We start from the raw sequence: 20,247 nt of genomic DNA on the forward strand, positions 1-20,247 counted from the left end.
CCGTGTTTCAGGTCGGAAAGTTAGTTAGAATCTCGGAAAAAAACGTCAGTATTGTTTGCGTTCGGTATCGGGTTAGTTAGAACAAATCGACACCGAATTTTGAAGAGCTCCGGTGGCTCTTCGGGGTTTCTTCGATCCCCCGTCGGGGCCTGGTCGGCCCGGCCACGTGCGACTTCAAGGCTCATGGAACGGACCCCATTCCGCTTCTGCCCAAAATGCCATCACAAGTATCCGTATACGGATCACCATCTGGTCTGTAACTTGTGCTTGTCCCCCGAGCACAAGGAGGACACTTGTGAAGCCTGTCGAGCGTTTCGGTCGAGGAAGACGCTGAGAGACCGAAGAGCCAGGAGACTACAAATGGCGTCCACGCCGACAGGTCAAGATCGTTTCGAGGAGGAAGAAGAAGCTTTCTCCGTCCGCGAGTCGGATTCGGAAGAACTCGACGCCGAAGAAACAACCAAAACCGTGAGTAAGACGTCGAAAATCAAGACTCACGAGAAGTCAACAAAAGCCCAGGGGACGCCACCGCCAACAGGCCATGGCTTAACCCAAAAAATAGGTGACCGATCCAAGGCACCGAAAAAGGGCACGCTGGTGTCGAAGTCATCCGACTCCGGTCGAGATACCGCCACACAGCAATCTCGGACCCGAGACATCGGCTCAGAGAAATTTCGGCACCGTGACAGCGGCACCGAACAAATTCGGCACCGAGACACCACCACGCCGAAAATTACAAAGGTTTCTACGAAGCCTAAAAAGACGTCCGAAAAAGTTTCGGTTCCGAAACATCCAGCCTCGGAGCCGAAAACAGGTTCCTATACAGAGGAACAAGGATTGTCCTCCCAAATGCAAAAACATAGATTCGGAGAGGAACTTCAAGCAGTAGAGCCAGACTATACTCAAAGGAGGCTCCACATTCAACAAGACACAGGGAAGATAACCACTCTTCCCCCAATTAAAATAAAAAGAAAACTTGCCTTTCAAGAAAAGGACAAGGAGCCACAGGCAAAGGTGGCAAGGAAAACAACTCCACCACCGTCTCCACCACCATCAGTGCACACATCACCAGTAGCAACTCCTCCACTGATGCACTCCCCGACTCATACTACCATGAGTCAAGATGATCCTGATGCATGGGACCTTTACGATGCTCCAGTATCGGACAACAGCCCAGACTCGTACCCTGCCAGGCCGTCCCCACCTGAGAACAGTACATCTTACACACAGGTGATCGCAAGGGCAGCTGCTTTCCATAACGTCACCTTGCATTCCGAACCAATTGAGGATGACTTTTTGTTTAACACGCTATCCTCCACTCATAGCCAATACCAAAGACTACCTATGCTCCCAGGAATGCTAAAACATTCAAAACAAATCTTTCAGGATCCTGTTAAAGGCCGAGCCATAACTCCAAGGGTGGAGAAAAAGTACAAGCCACCACCAACAGATCCAGTTTATATTACAACGCAGTTAACACCAGACCCAGTAGTTGTCGGGGCAGCTCGTAAGAGAGCAAACTCTCATACCTCGGGGGACGCACCACCTCCAGACAAAGAGAGTCGCAAATTTGATGCTGCGGGCAAAAGGGTTGCAGCACAAGCAGCAAACCAATGGCGCATTGCCAATTCACAAGCACTTTTGGCAAGATATGATAGAGCTCACTGGGATGAGATGCAACATTTGATAGAACACTTACCCAAGGAGTTCCAAAAAAGAGCACAACAAGTGGTGGAAGAAGGACAAAGTATCTCTAATAATCAGATACGGTCCTCAATGGATGCAGCAGATACGGCTGCAAGGACAGTAAATACTGCAATAACAATAAGAAGGCACGCATGGCTGCGCACGTCAGCGTTCAAACCGGAAATTCAACAAGCCGTGCTAAATATGCCATTTAATGAACAGCAGTTGTTTGGGCCGGAAGTCGACACTGCTATTGATAAACTCAAGAAAGACACTGATACAGCAAAAGCCATGGGCGCACTCTACTCCCCGCAGAGCAGAGGCACATTTCGCAAAACACCTTTTAGGGGAGGGTTTCGAGGACAACCTACAGAAACCACAACATCACAAACAAGGCCCACTTACCAAAGCCAATATCAGCGGGGAAGTTTTCGAGGGCAATATAGAGGGGGACAATTCCAAAAAAATAGAGGAAAATTCCAAAGCCCCAAAACTCCTCAAAATAAGCAGTGACTTACAAGTCACACATCCCCATCACATAACACCTGTGGGGGGAAGACTAAGCCAATTTTACAAACATTGGGAGGAGATAACAACAGATACTTGGGTACTAGCAATTATCCAGCATGGTTATTGCATAGAATTTCTCGAATTCCCTCCAACAATCCCACCGAAAACACACAGTATGTCAAAACAACATATAAATCTTCTAGGATTAGAAGTTCAAGCATTGCTCCAAAAAGAGGCAATAGAATTAGTACCAAAACAAGAATTAAACACAGGAGTTTACTCACTGTACTTTCTGATACCCAAAAAAGACAAAAGTCTAAGACCTATACTAGATCTCAGAATATTAAATACATACATCAAATCAGACCACTTTCACATGGTTACATTACAAGAAGTAATCCCACTGCTCAAACAACAAGACTACATGACAACACTGGATCTAAAGGATGCATATTTCCATATACCAATACATCCTTCACACAGAAAGTACCTAAGGTTTGTATTCCAAGGGATACATTACCAATTCAAAGTGTTGCCATTCGGAATAACAACTGCGCCAAGAGTTTTTACAAAATGTCTAGCAGTAGTAGCTGCACATATCAGAAGGCAGCAAATACATGTGTTTCCGTACCTAGACGATTGGTTAATCAAAACCAACACGCAAATACAGTGTTCACAACACACAAATTATGTCATAGAAACCCTACACAAACTAGGTTTCTCAATCAATTACTCAAAGTCACACCTTCTGCTTTGTCAAACACAGCAATACCTAGGGGCAACAATCAACACAGTAAAAGGAATTGCCACTCCAAGTCCACAAAGAGTCCAAACATTTCACAATGTTATACAAGCCATGTATCCAAACCAAAAGATACAGGTCAAATTGGTAATGAACCTGCTAGGCATGATGTCTTCATGCATAGCCATTGTCCCAAATGCAAGGCTGCACATGCGGCCCTTACAACAGTGCCTAGCATCACAATGGTCACAAGCACAGGGTCAACTTCTAGATCTGGTGTTGATAGACCGCCAAACATAGATCTCGCTTCAGTGGTGGAACAGTATAAATTTAAACAAAGGGCGGCCTTTTCAAGACCCAGTGCCACAATACGTAATAACGACAGATGCATCCATGACAGGGTGGGGAGCACACCTCAATCAGCACAGCATCCAAGGACAATGGGACATTCAGCAAAGACAGTTTCATATAAATCACTTAGAATTGTTAGCGGTGTTTCTAGCACTGAAAGCATTTCAACCCATAATAACCCACAAATACACTCTTGTCAAGACAGACAACATGACAACAATGTATTACCTAAACAAACAGGGAGGAACACACTCAACACAGTTGTGTCTCCTGACACAAAAAATATGGCATTGGGCGATTCACAACCACATTCGCCTAATAGCACGATTTATTCCAGGGATTCAGAATCAGTTAGCAGACAATCTCTCTCGGGATCACCAACAGATCCACGAATGGGAAATTCACCCCCAAATACTGAACACTTACTTCCGAATTTGGGGAACGCCACAAATAGATCTATTTGCAACAAAAGAAAACTCAAAATGCCAAAACTTCGCATCCAGGTACCCACAACATCAGTCTCAGGGCAATGCACTATGGATGAACTGGTCAGGGATATTTGCGTACGCTTTTCCCCCTCTCCCACTTCTTCCATATCTAGTAAACAAGTTGAGTCAAAACAAACTCAAACTCATACTAATAGCACCAACATGGGCAAGGCAACCTTGGTACACAACACTACTAGACCTTTCAGTAGTACCTCATGTCAAACTACCAAACAGACCAGATCTGTTAACACAACACAAACAACAGATCAGACATCCAAATCCAGCATCGCTGAATCTAGCAATTTGGCTCCTGAAATCCTAGAATTCGGGCACTTAGACCTCACACAGGAATGTATGGAGGTCATAAAACAAGCTAGAAAACCTACCACTAGACACTGCTATGCAAATAAGTGGAAAAGATGTGTTTATTACTGCCATAATAATCAAATTCAACCTTTACACGCATCTGCAAAAGATATAGTAGGATACTTACTACATTTGCAAAAATCAAAACTAGCTTTCTCTTCCATTAAAATACATCTTACTGCAATTTCAGCTTACCTGCAAATTACGCACTCAACTTCATTATTTAGGATACCAGTCATAAAAGCGTTTATGGAAGGCCTAAAGAGAATTATACCACCAAGAACACCACCAGTTCCTTCATGGAACCTCAACATTGTCTTAACACGACTCATGGGTCCACCTTTTGAGCCCATGCACTCTTGTGAAATGCAATACTTAACATGGAAAGTTGCATTTTTAATTGCCATCACATCTCTAAGAAGAGTGAGTGAAATTCAAGCATTTACCATTCAAGAACCATTTATTCAAATACACAAAAATAAAGTTGTTCTACGGACAAATCCTAAATTTTTACCAAAAGTAATCTCACCATTCCACTTGAATCAAACGGTAGAATTACCAGTGTTCTTCCCACAGCCAGATTCTGTAGCTGAAAGAGCACTACATACATTAGACATCAAAAGAGCACTAATGTACTACATTGACAGAACAAAACTAATTCGAAAGACAAAACAACTATTTATTGCCTTTCAAAAACCTCATACAGGAAATCCAATTTCAAAACAAGGCATTGCTAGATGGATAGTTAAGTGCATTCAAACCTGCTATCTTAAAGCTAAAAGAGAACTGCCTATTACACCAAAGGCACACTCAACCAGAAAGAAAGGTGCTACCATGGCCTTTCTAGGAAATATTCCAATGAACGAAATATGTAAGGCAGCAACATGGTCTACGCCTCATACATTTACCAAGCACTACTGTGTAGATGTGTTAACTGCACAACAGGCAACAGTAGGTCAAGCTGTACTAAGAACATTATTTCAAACTACTTCAACTCCTACAGGCTGAACCACCGCTTTTGGGGAGATAACTGCTTACTAGTCTATGCACAGCATGTGTATCTGCAGCTACACATGCCATCGAACGGAAAATGTCACTTACCCAGTGTACATCTGTTCGTGGCATTAGTCGCTGCAGATTCACATGCGCCCACCCGCCTCCCCGGGAGCCTGCAGCCGTTTAGAAGTAGATCTTAAACATTTGTACATTTGTAAATATATTACTTTAAACTTCATTATGTACATACGCATTCACTCCATTGCATGGGCACTATTACTAGCATACACAACTCCTACCTCACCCTCTGCGGGGAAAACAATCTAAGATGGAGTCGACGCCCATGCGCAATGGAGTCGAAATAGGAGGAGTCCCTCGGTCTCATGACTCGAAAAGACTTCTTCGAAGAAAAACAACTTGTAACACTCCGAGCCCAACACCAGATGGCGGGATGTGCACAGCATGTGAATCTGCAGCGACTAATGCCACGAACAGATGTACACTGGGTAAGTGACATTTTCCATATATATATATGTCTGTATACATATATACACATATATATGAGAGAGAGAGAGAGAAAGAAAACAAGACACTCATGTCACAAACCTTTTTTTTTTTTATACATGTGTGCTTGCCCTTGGCAAAGCACACATGTATAAAAAACAAATATGGCCCCATTGATGGTCACCCTAAGGGCTGACCACCAACAATTTTTTATTTTTATTTTTATTTTTTTTACCCTGGGGGGGCGATCGCCCCCCCCAGGCAAAACTACATGTTTTTTTTTTCCCCCCTGGGGTCGGCCCGTGTTCCAAGGGCCGACCCCGCCATTTTGTTTTCTTTTTTATTTTATTTTTATATTGTGGGGGGCGCGATCGCCCCCCAAAACTGTGTAAATAAATAAATATTGCCCCCGGGGGGGGGTGACCCTTTTACGAGGGTGCCGACCCCCCCCAAAGAAGATCCCTGGTGCCTAGGGGCGTTTCCTGGCCGTGGATCCACGCTGCGATCCACGGCCAGGAAACCTTGCCAGGGAGGCATCGATGGAAAGGGAGAGCCTCCCCTTTCCATCGATGCCTCACTGGCATCTGGGGAGGCCGTTTTGCCCTTTTTTTCCCCACCGGAGAAAGAGAGAACGCTTACCTGCTTCTCTCCTTCTCCGGTGGGGAAAAACTGTGACGTCAGCGGGGGCGGGAGTGGGGTGGGATGGAGACGCGGAAGCTCTTCCGCGTCTCCCACGGTTTAAAAAAAAATAATAATAATCCTCCGGTGCATTGCACCGGAGGATTTTTAACCCCCTCCCTGGTGTCGGCCACTGGTCGTGACCCGCACCAGGGAGGGAGTGTGGGCGTCGGCCAGTGGCCGACGCCCGCATCTAAAAGGTTAAAACTCCTCCAATCAGGTATTTTGTCCACAAGTCTCCCTGGTAAATCTGGATCCACACATTTCTTACCTATTTCTTGGGCTTCACCTTGTAAGAGTCTGTACTTAGATTCTAGCCTGGTAATGCAAGTTAACACTGCCTGGGATCTCTGCAGAAAACTCCTCCTAGCCGTAAATGTGCTGGATTGCTCCTCCTCGTACCACTGCAGCCATCACCCAGCACGGACAAGCTTTGGAAGCTTTGATATGGGATTCCAAAGGAAATATCATCAATGGCCTCTCATATCTTATTTATACTTAGTGGTGTTGAACAAAAATCCTCGTTATTTAGAAATGGCAGCCAGCAGTCTCATTTTTATTTTATTTTAGGGATTAACGTTCAAAACATAACTCACAACCAGGTTCCATAATATTGATTAATAAACATATCCACTCCCACCCCCTAAATCAGCAACTTCAAGTGGAGCTGTAAAAAAGGCTCTAATTGTCTATTGTGTCCACGTACTTAGATGGCTACTAAATCAGGACCCTAGATTATCTGCCTGGCCGTGTCTAGTCCCCAGTCTAGGCTGCTGTGTGTTCTTTTGCGAGATAATCTAATACTATTAGGTTTTTGCGGCTTGCAAGTTGCCTTGACCCATTTATAATCTCACAAATGGTAGCATCACCCCATTAGTTCCTCAGCCAAGCACATACGTTTAATGTTGTATGGAAACTACGAAATCTATTGTATTTTATAGATCTTATATTGTATTTTATGATTTTAGGAATGTTTTATGGAGGGCTTTGCTCCGAAATGAATATCAAAATAATTAAGTTCTCTTAGCTCTGTCAACAGATAAGTCAGGGACAGTACCCATTCCGTTTCAGAGTCTTTCCCTTTCCATTCTATCACCACAGAGAGTTTCTCCATTCCATGAGGTCATAAAGATGAAAATACCGACTCTCTTTTCTGAAACGTTCGCTCTGCCTTAAAGAGCGATCACTTCTTGTCTTGTTGCACATAATAAAAGTGACATCTGTTTCCTCCTTAGAGAATAAAGTGGGAATGTCTAATCAATAGGCCCAGAAACGCGTAACGCAGAAACCTATAAACATTCATTTGAAACATTATGGGCCTCATCATGAGTCTGGGGTCAATTGACCGTCAGACTCGCGGATGCCGGTTGGACCACCGCAATGCGGCGGTCCGAGCGCTATATTTTCACCACGGTGGTCGTGCCGGTGTGGGACCACCAGCACCGCCAGGATCAGAGATTCCAGCGGTCTGGCAGTTGCAGTGGTCCTAATCCACCCGGGATGAGGATTACGATCTCGTTCTCCGCCAGCCTTTTCGTGGTGGAAGCACCGCCATAAAAAGGCTGGTGGGAACAGGTGCAGGGGGCCCCAGCACCATCACAATTTTCACTATCTGATTTGAAGACAGTGAACATTGCGAGGGTGGTAGGGCACCCTGCATCCTACAGCATTGCTGCTGGCTCGATTACAAACCGGAGACAATGCTGTAGGCTGTTTCTCACTAGGCCAGTTGGAAGAAAGCGAGGTTTCTGCCCCCTGACCTAGCGGGAAACTCCTAATGGGCCCAGCGGAGAGGCAGCCACTATGGCGGCAACCTCCAGTCGGAACTTCAGTGGACGGCCTAAACCATCCACTGAACTCGTAATAAGGCCCTATATCTGTGGCGTCTAGAATATCTGCCCAGAATAGTTTGTAGCTCCCATAAAGATGTGTGTCAGGGTGCCCTATCTCCTACATTCTCTCAAACAGTTGTCTAATTTTTGCTTATACCAATGGTGTAGTGTGCCCTTTATGTGATACCAATACAACATAAGATTTGTCATAGCCTCACTTGCTGTCACACTCTTTGCTGTGGAGCTCATTGTGGTAAAGACATTCTCCCATTTCTCCCTTACCAGTTCTTGACCTATCACCTTCATCCATCTATGTTGGCCTGAAAATTTACTCTATAACAATTACTTAGCAGCATTTTCTACTTTTCTGAAACAGTGTTTTCCTTGCCCCATTTCGTAAGCCTTCTCTTGAAGCTCTTAACATGACGTTGGTGCATGAAGCCTGTCAGATGGTTTTTCAGTGCTGGGCTTTACAGCATCTGTATCTCTTTGTTCTATGGAGGTCAAACTCCTTTTTCAGGGTATCAAAAGATTTAATCACTGCCTTCTCAAACAGATCTCCTAATCTGACACATCATATGCCTATCCATTTTCTCTATTAGTCCTTGATTTCAACCTTGTGGTGTCCTGAACAGGAGAGAACAGGGATGACAACTGATGTATTGAGGGACTCTGAAAAAAGCAACCTGGGGCCCGATCTATATCCTAGCAAAGTGGGAACTCCTTTGCAACAAGACTATGGTCCACCCGCCTGATTTAAATGGGAGCGGACCATAGTCTAATGATGGCAGAGACTACTCCCTCTCCACCGTGGTCAAACTCCTCCGATGGAAGAAAGGCCGCCAGAGGTTTAGCTGAATGACCACCCATCTAATTTAGAGGTGCTAAGATATAAACATTTTTCAGTGCCTGTCACTATCAGGAAAAATGTGGCTTTAAGGAGCATTAAAAAGTCCTCAATGTTTCACTTGCCTTGGGAAGAAATTCCCATGATGAGGCAGGCAATCTTTTTTTATTTTAAAAAAGAAAATCACACTTTGGGACTTTCAAATAAAAAAACTTGGTAAGTTTGCTATACAGCTAGGTCACGTTGACGGAGGTATATGACAAATGACAAAATTACTACTTATTGACTGAAGTCGCCGTGAAGGCGGTTCATGCTAGTGCTTCACTGGTCCTGTGACATTTGTAAATTTTGGCCGTCTGCATCTCTGTAGGATGATGGAGTAATTTCCTCAGTTGCCATGGGCAACGGACAGGCCGGTGACCAAAATATAAATGAGGTCCATGGTCTTTACATCCGGCCAGTACCCATTCTCAAAACCTGGGACAATTATGCCTAATTTTTTTAAGTTTGTTCAGTGGACCACCGTTTCTTTGGTGGAATACATTTTTGACATTGAGTGCCAGGAGGAGAACCTTTTTTGATGAACATTGTCTATTAAGTGCTAGATGTTTTTCAGTATTGTCACCATAGTTTCTCTAAGGATAAACTCAAGAATGCATACACGTTTTTTGGATTAACCTTCTTTCACCCTTCAATCATTTAAAAAAAATATATATATATTTAAGTTGTCAGTGGCTTATTGGAGCAGCTTGTTAAGGGTTTAGGGCAACATGTTCAAAGGTTTTTATTGGTCCCTAAGAGGGCAGTTCACAGAATCGGGCTGTTTGCGACTGCTAAAAAACATTTAGGTACATTCAAACTTTATTTTGAGATTCAGTAAGCAACTACTGAATTGCAAAATAGGTTTGCAAGTCGGTTTTAGGAAGGGGCGTGCTAAAGGTTTCCCTTCCTAATAGCGATGTGCAGAGAGATATATGAATGTTTTGTGACCGGAATGTGGTTGCAAAACATTTGCAGTTAACCACCAACTTTAAGTTGGTAGTAACCCATTTGCAAATGGGAAGGGGTCCCTAAGGGTGGTGCAAACATTTTAAAAGAGTATGTAGTGGCCCCACAGAGCACTTTTCAGTTTTCTTTTTTTATATTGTTTTTTAATTTGCTTTTAAACCAGGACTTAACATATCCAAAGGGGTAAAAAAAAAAACATAAGCAATGACTCTTATTCAGAAAAAAGCATACATATATATTGGAAACGAAAAGCAACCTCTCCCACCTCCCCCCACCCCCCAACACCCTATATGGCACCCACCAGCACATGAGCAGTGCCATTGATTAGTACTTTTCCTTTATCCCTCTAATCAGTCTCTGTAATCCTACTGGGAGTGCTAAGTGGTCACATATCTCTCTTGTTCCACTTAGGGTCCATGGTCGCACCTTAACTATAGCTCTAGGTTCAGTTTTCTTTTTGAAACACATCCAGTTTTCCTTTAAGGAAAATGGGCTGCATTTAAAAATCATTCTTTATTTTAAAAGCAATCACAGACATTGTGGTCTGCTGACCCCAGCAGGGTACCATCCCTGTGATTTTGGCCATTCCCAGTGGGTCACAAATTGCGAAATCCCTCATGAATATTGATGAGGTAGGTCCATTTGCGACCCACTGGGAATAGCTAAATGTGTCTGAGACACATTGCTACATTTCAATAATAGAAATGTTAAAATTCGCTATTAGGAAATTGCAAACCTAGAATTTCATACATCTGGCCCTTTAAACCTATCCATTCCGTACCACTGGTTGGCTTCATTGTCACTCTCATTTTCTTGCTTTGCTTTGGTCAGCGTGTGCCAGCTTTACATGATGTTTGATTGTATCTCCCTCCTCTGGAGCTTGGCTGAGTACTGCTTCCTTGTTCCACTGTGGGGCATATTTACAATCTTTTGATGCAGGTTAGCGCTGCAGGCCTTCTTGCTGCGCTGCCCTACATCAAAAGAAAAGGGCAAGAATGTGCTGTATCTTTAAGGCATGGCACATTCCTGTCCTTTTCCCCTACGCTGACGCACTATGGCCTACCATGTGCCAACGAAGGCACCACTACACCATGGTGCAAAACAATCATGAGAGGCTTTTTCCTTTTTCTAAATGTGCTGCAAAATGCAGCACACATAGAAAAAGGAAAAGCTATGAGAAATAAAGGTATTTCTTCTTGTTGCGCCTCACTTACGCCTCCCCTAGAGAGGCGTAGGCTTTTGACGCATTCCCAGGTTTATGAAATCTTGTAAATCTGGGAATGTGTCAAATGCCAAAGGTGTTACAAGGGAAAACAAACCGTAATGCCCATGGCACACCTCTCTGTCACAGGATGCGTCAACTCAGCGACTTACGCTGCTTCAACTCTGTCCATATTTTCAAGGCCATGAAAAGCCATTCAATGTGGCTTTACGTGTCCTTGTAAATATGGCCTTACAGGCGGTGCAAAGGAGCTTGTAAATATGCCCCTGTGTGTCCTTTCACTGCACATGCTTTTAGATGTAGTATTTTGTTCCTTTTAGTTGCTTACTTAGGTGTAATTTCTTGCCATCGTTGTTGCTTCTTCCATCGTTGTTGGTTGCCCTGTTGTTTGCCCTACCAAACTCCCTCATTGAGCTGTTGCCCAGTCCCTTCCACCACCCGGGCTGTGTTGATTCTCCGTAATGTTGTTTGCTTCTCTGGTCCCTCCCACTCCTTTCCCATGATGTGTTGTTTCTACTGCGCACCTAACTCCTCTCACTCTCCTCCCACTGTCCCTCCTGTTGCCTCACCACTCATCCTCCTGTCTGTGTTGCCCCCCCCCCCTGCATAACAAAAAAAGAGCTATGAAGTGGCAAGTGCTGGCTGTATCATAGCACTTTTTTCCTCCAAATCTTTTGTTTTTGTTTTTGCTAATTTAAACTGTGCCGCCCTGCAGCTTTGTTACTTGCCCCCTCCCACCCTGTTGTGCATTGTTTTTTGCTCCTTCTTAACAGCCTGCCCCATCCCACGTTCCTTGCCTTGTTACAAAAAAACATTTACAAAGCCAAATAGCTCTTGCATTTATATAAGAGAGCTCTTTGGCTTTGTCAATATTTGTTTAGCCATGTTGTGCAACAGTGCAGTGTGATTTAAAGGAAAAAAAGAAGTGCAGGGTTCAGCCAGCATTAACCTCATCATAACTATTTTCTTTTTTACTTTCAGCCATACTGACAGCTGCTTGTAGAAGTAAATAAGTGAGTCCATCTAAAAGTAAGAGTCGAAGTATGATCCTTTGGTTTTCACAAATTGGCTTTATTTAGTAGTTTATTTATCCAGTTAATCCTCAGTGCAAAATAGTTCCATAAAATACAGCTGACACGTTTTTCACCCTTTACATGACTGAAAGCCTAGGGCTTTCTCAAGGCTCTAAATTCAGTAGACAGGGAATGTTTCTCTTACAAAATCCATTGGCAATTTTTCAAAATGCAACGTTTGTATTCCAAGCAAATTCATGGTCATGTTAAATACATCTCATATCACTCTACCATGTTGGTACATTTAGCAGGGTATTCTCCAAGCTTTCCATGTAAAAGCTGTAGGAAGAGATTATGTTTTACCAAATACAACACAACATGGTCAATCTCGTCTTACATACAGAATTTTCACAGTTACTGATGTACTGTTAAAGTAACATAGCCAACTCAAACACTATTGCATTTTGTAAAAATGCCAATGGATTTTTCGATTAATTGGATAAACTACTAGATAATAAATAAAGCCAGTTTGGAAAATCCGAAGGATAATATTTTGAATCTTACTTTTTGGTGGACTCACTTATTTTCTTCTGCAGGTTACTGAATACTGAGGAACATGAGGTCCAAACCTCAATTAGTGCTCCACCCACCTCAGCTAATATGGGTATTGCATTACTATACTGACATCTGCGGCACTGCTGTACAACGTGGCTAAAAAACAAACCAATAAAGCCAATAGATCTTGCACAATCAAACCCTATTGACTTTGCCAATGCTTGTTCTTAAAATTTGTTTTCGGCAGCATTGTGAGTGCCAAAGCACATTCCGTATCTGCACAAATTAAGGCATCTGACATACTGCGCTTTTGACTGTCTACCTGCCATGTAAAAACTAGTTTTTGTTCCTTCCACTCTCTTCCTTGTCAAGGTACTTACTTTTGAACGCAGACTAGGAGCCAAGGAACTTCATTAGACAACATATAAATGTAGTCTCGGGATTTCAGTGCCTTTTCTAGTTCTACCATGGCCAAAGTGCCTTCCACTATTTAGGCCTTTGATGTACTGTCTCGTGAATAGTTTTGTCTCATATACAACCCCTGAACAATTACTGGATGAATGTATTTCAGAAATGAATGGGCCCTACTCCCTCGGCTTTATCAAGAGCACACAAAGGGTTTTTAGATTTCTGCAATAGGCACCAAGGCCTTTAGCTTGGCCTGGGGTCCATACTGTACCAGTGAGGAAACAAAATGGACAGAGGCATCCTTTGAGATGGTTAGGCCTGTTCATGTATATGTGCCTCCAGGAGCAACTCGCGGTGTTTAACAGGGGCGGCGCGCGCTAGGGGGGGGAGTAATAAAACAAATAATAATACCTGTATCGTTGCTGCCGTCACCACCGAGCCGCTCCTCTGCTGCAGGCAGGCTGCAGGCGCAGGCTTCCAGCCTGCCCTGCGGCTAGTCCTGACGCTGCTCAGAACAGCATTAGGATTGGCTGGGAGTGGGCAGCTAGGGCGCTCCCAAGCAGACTGGGAGCCTGTGCCTGCTCTCTCCAGCCCAGTAACACAGTGCCGGGCTGGAGAGAGCCTACTGCGCATTTGTGTTTGGCCAGCCTGAGATGACCACCAAACATACATGTGCAATGAGGGGGAGTGCTGTGCACTCCCATCAGTGCTCGTCATAGCCCTTGACCCCGCCCCTTTTACTAAAAAACGATAATTAACATAGATTATTATCGGTTTTTAGTAAAAGGTTTGCAGCTGCTGCTGCTGGTGGGTGTCGACGCTCCTCCGCCCTAGTGGAGGAGCCGCGCTTGTGTGCCTCACTACAATGCCATTTGAGCCAAAGACCATAGAGATGGTGGGAAGCAGAGCAGATTCAGTGCAGTCAGAGCAGATAAGATGCACACATTTTGACACAGGGGACCTTTACTACTGGTAGTTGACTGTAGGTTAAAAGCACAGGGTGGACAGCAAAATCTTGTAATATTGTTTTATTTGGGATAATGAAGCATCTTTCTCCAGCTCTGACAGAATACAAAACTAAGGGCCAGATGTAGCAAACGTTTGCGACTCGCAAACGGGCCGATTCGCAATTTGCAACAGTGCAAAATCGGAAATGGGATGCAAAAAGCCCATTTCCGACTCGCAAAAAGCGATGGGACCCGTTTGCGAGTCGCATCCATTGCGACCCCATTTTGCGACCCGCAAATTGCGAGTCGCAAAAAGCCCAGTTTGCAAGTCGCATTTACCACTAACTCAGAGCAGGTGGTAACCATTACCAAAGTATAAAAGGAGACCCAGAAGGCATCTGGGTCACTCAAGATGGCGGACATATACCTGATAGCAGTGAGGAGGAGAGTCTACGCAGCCCAGCAGAGGAGGAGGAGGGGCCACAGACAGGAGAAGATATATAGAACAAGGCAGACCCTTTTCCAGCAAACTGAAGAGGAGATCTATGATAAATACCGCCTTAGCAGCGCTGCCATTCTAGAATTAATAGATTTACTAAAACCACAGCTAGAACACAAGACTCTGCGTGGCTGCGCCATCCCTACGCATGTGCAAGTACTATGCGCACTGCACCTCTTGGCCTCAGGGAGCTATCAGGGGGTCATTGCCGTGGCAGGTGGGGTATCCCAAAGTGCAGTGTCAAGGTTCCTCAGGGCATTCCTAGATGCCTTAGTAGCGCACAGGTCTCAGTTCATATACTTACCAAGGAATGAGGCAGAAATTAACAGCACGAAGCTGGACTTTTACCGCATTGCCCACTTCCCCCATGTCATTGGATGTGTAGATGGGACACACATTCAAATATGCCCCCCGCTAATCTGGAACATATTTTCCGCAACAGAAAGTGTACCCACTCACTCAACATACAGGTTGTTTGTGATGCCCATTACGTCATCACGGACATCGTAGCTAAGTTTCCAGGCAGTACCCATGACTCATACATTTTTAGACATAGTGGGATACATCAACGCCTGGAACGTGGGGAGTTTGGAGACGGATACCTCCTAGGTAGAGCTGCATACACCTTGCAGACATACACACAGGTCACTGTGCACGACTATCTGGACTTACTAACAGTGTACTTTTGTGCCCAACAGGTGACAGTGCATATGCTCTAAGGCCATGGATCATGACTCCATTTTTAACACCCAGCAATGATTCAGAGAGGCAATACAACAGTGCGCATAAGAGGACCAGGAACCTCATAGAGCGCACCTTCGGACTCCTGAAGGCAAGATTCCGATGCCTCCACCGCAGCGGAGGCGCCCTCCAATACACCCCCATTACCGCTTTCAAAATTGTGGTCGCATGCGCCATCCTCCACAACATAGCCACCCGACGTGGGCTACCTCTCACCCCTGCAGACCCAGATCCTGATGATGAAGAGCAAGAACAACCACATCGCCATCATGGGGATTGGAGTCTAGCTAATCAAGGCAGACTGAGACGGGACCACATTGCAACTCAATATTCTGGACGGTACGTGTCAACTCCCACCATACTCACCTATTAACCATTTGTTAAGTGGAACAAAAATAACTGTTTTATTAATGTCATGAAGAAACTATATACAAGTTGAAATTGTCCATGGGCAGGAAAATGCCAACCAGTCATGTGGCACATTAACGCCATGTGCCACATGAATCTGTCCTGGCTGTTATCTATGATCTCCTGCCCCTCCTGCCAGCCTGGCTGGTCCCTGCTGCGTCCATGGTGCTGTGCCTACCACTCCTCAGCACCCTACTGTGAGTGGCAGAGACACTGCTCACTGTTGAGCCCTCCTCCCAGGTGTATTTGTTAACTTCCTGGCTGTGATGTCATCATCATGTGCCAGGAAGTGTTTCCAGGGTGTTCTGGTATGCTTTCTGGAGTGTTCTGCTGCATCTGCAAGCAATTTTGAAGGTATTCGCAATTTGCGACACCCACTCGCTAATTGCGAGTTCGTTTTTGCACACTCGCAAAAAGCGACCTCGCAAACTGCGGACTCGCACACAGCGTTGCGAGTCCGGCTGCGAGTCGCAAAATCGGATCGCTTTTTTTTCTGGCATTCCAATTTGCGACTCGCATTTTGCGAGTCGCATCAACTCGCAAAATGCGAGTCGCAATTTTTATTTTTGCTACATCTGGCCCAATGTCCTGTCACAAGACAGACCGCCATCCCAAACTGCATTATCACAGCCAACCAGCAACACTCGAATCCTCCCAGAAGGCAGGTCAAGGCTAAGACTCCTTCACTGTGAGGCCACCCACCTCCTGCCCAATCAGAATCTCTTTCTTCTTATCAAAAGCACGGTGGGGCATCCCACCAAACAGCATCTCCTGTGGTCAAGAAAGAGCCTAGGGCTTGAAGCCCTGTTCCAAAGGTAAACCATCAGCATTCTATACTTTTCAAATTCTGTAACACCGCCAGTTCCAACACTCACCCCTGCTCCACACAAACACCAGCATCCTTCCAAAGCATCTGACATCAACAACCTCATCCCCATACTTCTATTTAACAAACATGATTTACCTACAATACAAACCTTTCGATTCATGTTGATCATGAACTGAACACTTCTCTGCAATCCTACACTCTCCAGAAATAACTTAATCTATTGCACAACACAGCCTGGACTTACTCTTCATCATAGAAACATGGCTGACACCCACAACTACATACATAATTGAAGTACTTATCCCACCAAGCTATACTATTCAGCACATAGAAAGCATCCATGAAATACTGGAGTGACTAGCAATCATTCACAAGTCTTCTTGCCCGTGAACACTTAACAAAACAGCAACACCTGACTCAAAAAATGTCACAGTGCCAATTCTCCTTATCAGCATAGAAGATGGCCTCTTTCCATCTGCTCTACAGACCTCCTGAATCCAACCAGGCCTTTCTAAAAGTCGTCTCGGAGCTCATCTCTTCCACCACCTACCACAACAAACTCATATATTTTGGAGATTTCAACCTTCTCAGTGAATTTTACACAAAGACCATGAAGAAACCCCTTTACAACCTCCTCAGCAGTCAAGCTGGACGTCACTAAGCTAACTCACACCAAACACAGCATGCTGGACCTCATCATTTCATCTTCACCCTTTATGCATAGCAAGTCCCAAAACTCCTGGCTTGGCCATCATCTCCCCCTTCCTCCACACCACACCTCTGCATCAAATCTAACCGAAAAACGTACATTCCGCTCCTTCAAGAACCTCACATTAGGCTCTATCAAAGAAAAACTCAGCAGCCTGCTAAATCGCTGGCCTCCCTTGCCCTTTCTTCACTCCATACCTGGTATGAATGTATACTTCAACACCCGAAACACAACCATTATACACCATGTAGACTTCAGTGGGTATATCAAGTTGGACAAAATATGGAGTTATAAAAAACGAGTTACAGAAATATCGGAAAAGAATGTGATACAAAAATATTGCAAAGCAGAAATATCGTTGTCAAGGATATTGATTTTTTTCAGGTTAGTAATATTGTTGTAAAAAATATTGTTGTTATTGTAATTTTAAAAAAAAAATTGTAAAATAATATACATTTTTGATTTTATCTTTATGTGTTTTAGTTCACATTAATTTTATGTTTTATTGTTTGCATAAGTGTTAAAAATATTTTAAATATAGTTTGTAATTGTAGGTTAATAATAATTCTTAGCATAATTGCAAATACTAATTTGCAGTGTTGTAGCAGGGTTGCTAGTTTTGAAGGGGTATAAGGCTGGATGTTAAGTATATATATTTAACATGTAATTATCAATGTATTATTAATTATTTAATTGAGTAATTATTATGTAAATTGTGTAATATTTATATATTTTTAAGTTATATATTAGGTGCAGGCTGCTGGGTTTGTGTGGGTATACCGTGAGAAGTAAATTAAGTAATAATTATTTAACAATTATTAATTTACCTGTGTTAAACTTATATATATATTATTTACATTTTAAGCGTGCGCTGCTAGGGTTGTGGGGGTATACTGTGGGAAGTAAATTAATAAATAACATTTGTAATTGATTTTTTAAAATTGTTTAATAAGCATGTAAATTGTGTTATATGTATATATAAAAAAATATGTTAATTAATTATTAATAATGTTCATATTAAGAGTTTTATATTTGTTTTAAAATATTAGGGTTATTCAAATATGTTATGTGTTTGAAGTGAAGTACTTTCACTACTACTGCATATACTGGAGTGGGAATAGTAAATATTACCCCTCTGAAGTCCAGTTCTTTCCCTACTGTTGCACAGACTGGAGAGGTAATAGTTACTGTACCTTCTCTGAAGGCCAAAGCTTTCCCTACTGGAGTGGGAATACTACATTTTACCCCTCCAAAGTCCAAAACGTTTGCCACTGCTACACAGACTAGAGTGGGAAAAGAAAATGTAATTCCTCTGAAGTCCTACATTGTCTTTACTGTTGCACAGACAGGAGTGGGAATAGTAAAGTTTACCCCTCTGAAATCCAACGCTTCCCCTACTGTTGCACATACTGGAGTGGGAATAGTAAATTTAATCCCATCCGAAGTCCAATACTTTCCCTACTGTTGCACAGACTGGAGTGGGAATAGTAAATTTTACCTCTTCGAAGTCCAGCGCTTTCCCTACTGTTGCACAGATTGGAGTGGGAATAGTAAAGTTTACCCCTCCGAAGACCAACGCCTTCCCTACTGTTGCACAGACTGGACTGGACTAGTATATCCATTATTTCCATATGTCAGTACTCTTCTTAATATTGTTTACGTATATATTTATATATATATATATATATATATATTATCATTATGTGTTTATATATGGAAAACGTGTGCACTAAGCATCTCAACACACTGCACAGCTGTCTAACTTAATTGGTTGACCCTTGTTAGCGCGTCTGACTTTAATTAGTAAACTTACAAGGGGACGCAAATAGGTCGATGAACATTTTGACTACGCTTAAGATGTTCCCACTATATATCCCGCACATGCAGATCAATAATCAGTAACATTAGTAACCAATAAGAGTCTGTAATTGTCACACACCATGACCTTGCAGTCATGAATAACCACACCTTAATGTAAAAGTTGAATGTTTATTTCCCTATACTAAAAATGCTAATGTTACGTACGATAATCTCAAAATCAGTTGATAAACATAAAGAAACAACACTGGCTGACCGAAACAACGAAAGAATCACAATCTAATCAAAGCTTTAGCTACTACACATTTTAAAGTTACCGTACAAATTAATAACAAGAACAAGTGCGCAAACGTAATAACATCCATTTAGATTCAGCAAAGAAAAAACATCAAATGTTACTCCCTGTATCGAACTTTATTAGTGAGGACCCTAACTAATACCAGATTAGAATAGCATGTTTGGGCTCACTGCAAAACATTTTAGTTAACACAAATTTGGAAAAACATCTATCTATGGCTCTATCAAAATAGCGCGGTTGGTACCTAGAAACAAAAGCAAATAGACATAGCAAACAATATCACGGTCAATATACCTTTCCTCATTTTGGATCAGCAAGCTGTGACAGTCTTCGTCATCAGGACATCAGTCTGGTCAGCAAGGCATCAGGATTCAGCATCAAAGTTCAGAAAAGGCAAAGTCTTTTAAGCAATACTTCTCAAGATGCTCAAGAAAGTAATAGCGGTATCGCAACAAAAAATGGGCAAATGGTGTCCTCCTCTCATGGTAGTGAGGCTAAGTTTAATTTCCTAAAACTACTTTCCAAGTCTCTATTGGTCAAAGGATCGCATGTTCACACTTTGTCCCAAAAAACAAAAACTTCAAATCTACATTTCTACTAGTATATGGATCAGGTGTCGATGATTGGCTCCTTTCGTACTGTTCTTGTCATCCGGCTCGTCAGGTAACAATATTGTTGTAGTTTATACTCCAGACAGTATGGTCTTTGTTTTCTCCTGGGAAAGTCAGTCTTACACACATTACATTAACAATGTTGCATTAGCAAGTACAGCATCTTCTAGCAAGCAGCTTC

At 43.1% G+C, this 20,247-nt stretch overlaps 1 protein-coding gene across 1 annotated transcript in view; it reads left to right on the forward strand.

Moving 5' to 3' along the window:
- Positions 1-12,220, forward strand: part of CTCFL (CCCTC-binding factor like) — a 197,308-nt gene extending 185,088 nt beyond the window's left edge. Inside the window, exon 10 of the mRNA XM_069201618.1 lies at positions 12,212-12,220. Within this exon, the coding sequence (XP_069057719.1) occupies positions 12,212-12,220 (9 nt within the window). The remainder of the gene's footprint in view (positions 1-12,211) is intronic.
- The last annotated feature ends 8,027 nt before the right edge of the window (positions 12,221-20,247 follow it).

The sequence above is a fragment of the Pleurodeles waltl genome, chromosome 7 (genome assembly GCF_031143425.1).
Source record: "Pleurodeles waltl isolate 20211129_DDA chromosome 7, aPleWal1.hap1.20221129, whole genome shotgun sequence".
In the NCBI taxonomy this organism is placed as follows: Eukaryota; Metazoa; Chordata; class Amphibia; order Caudata; family Salamandridae; genus Pleurodeles; species Pleurodeles waltl.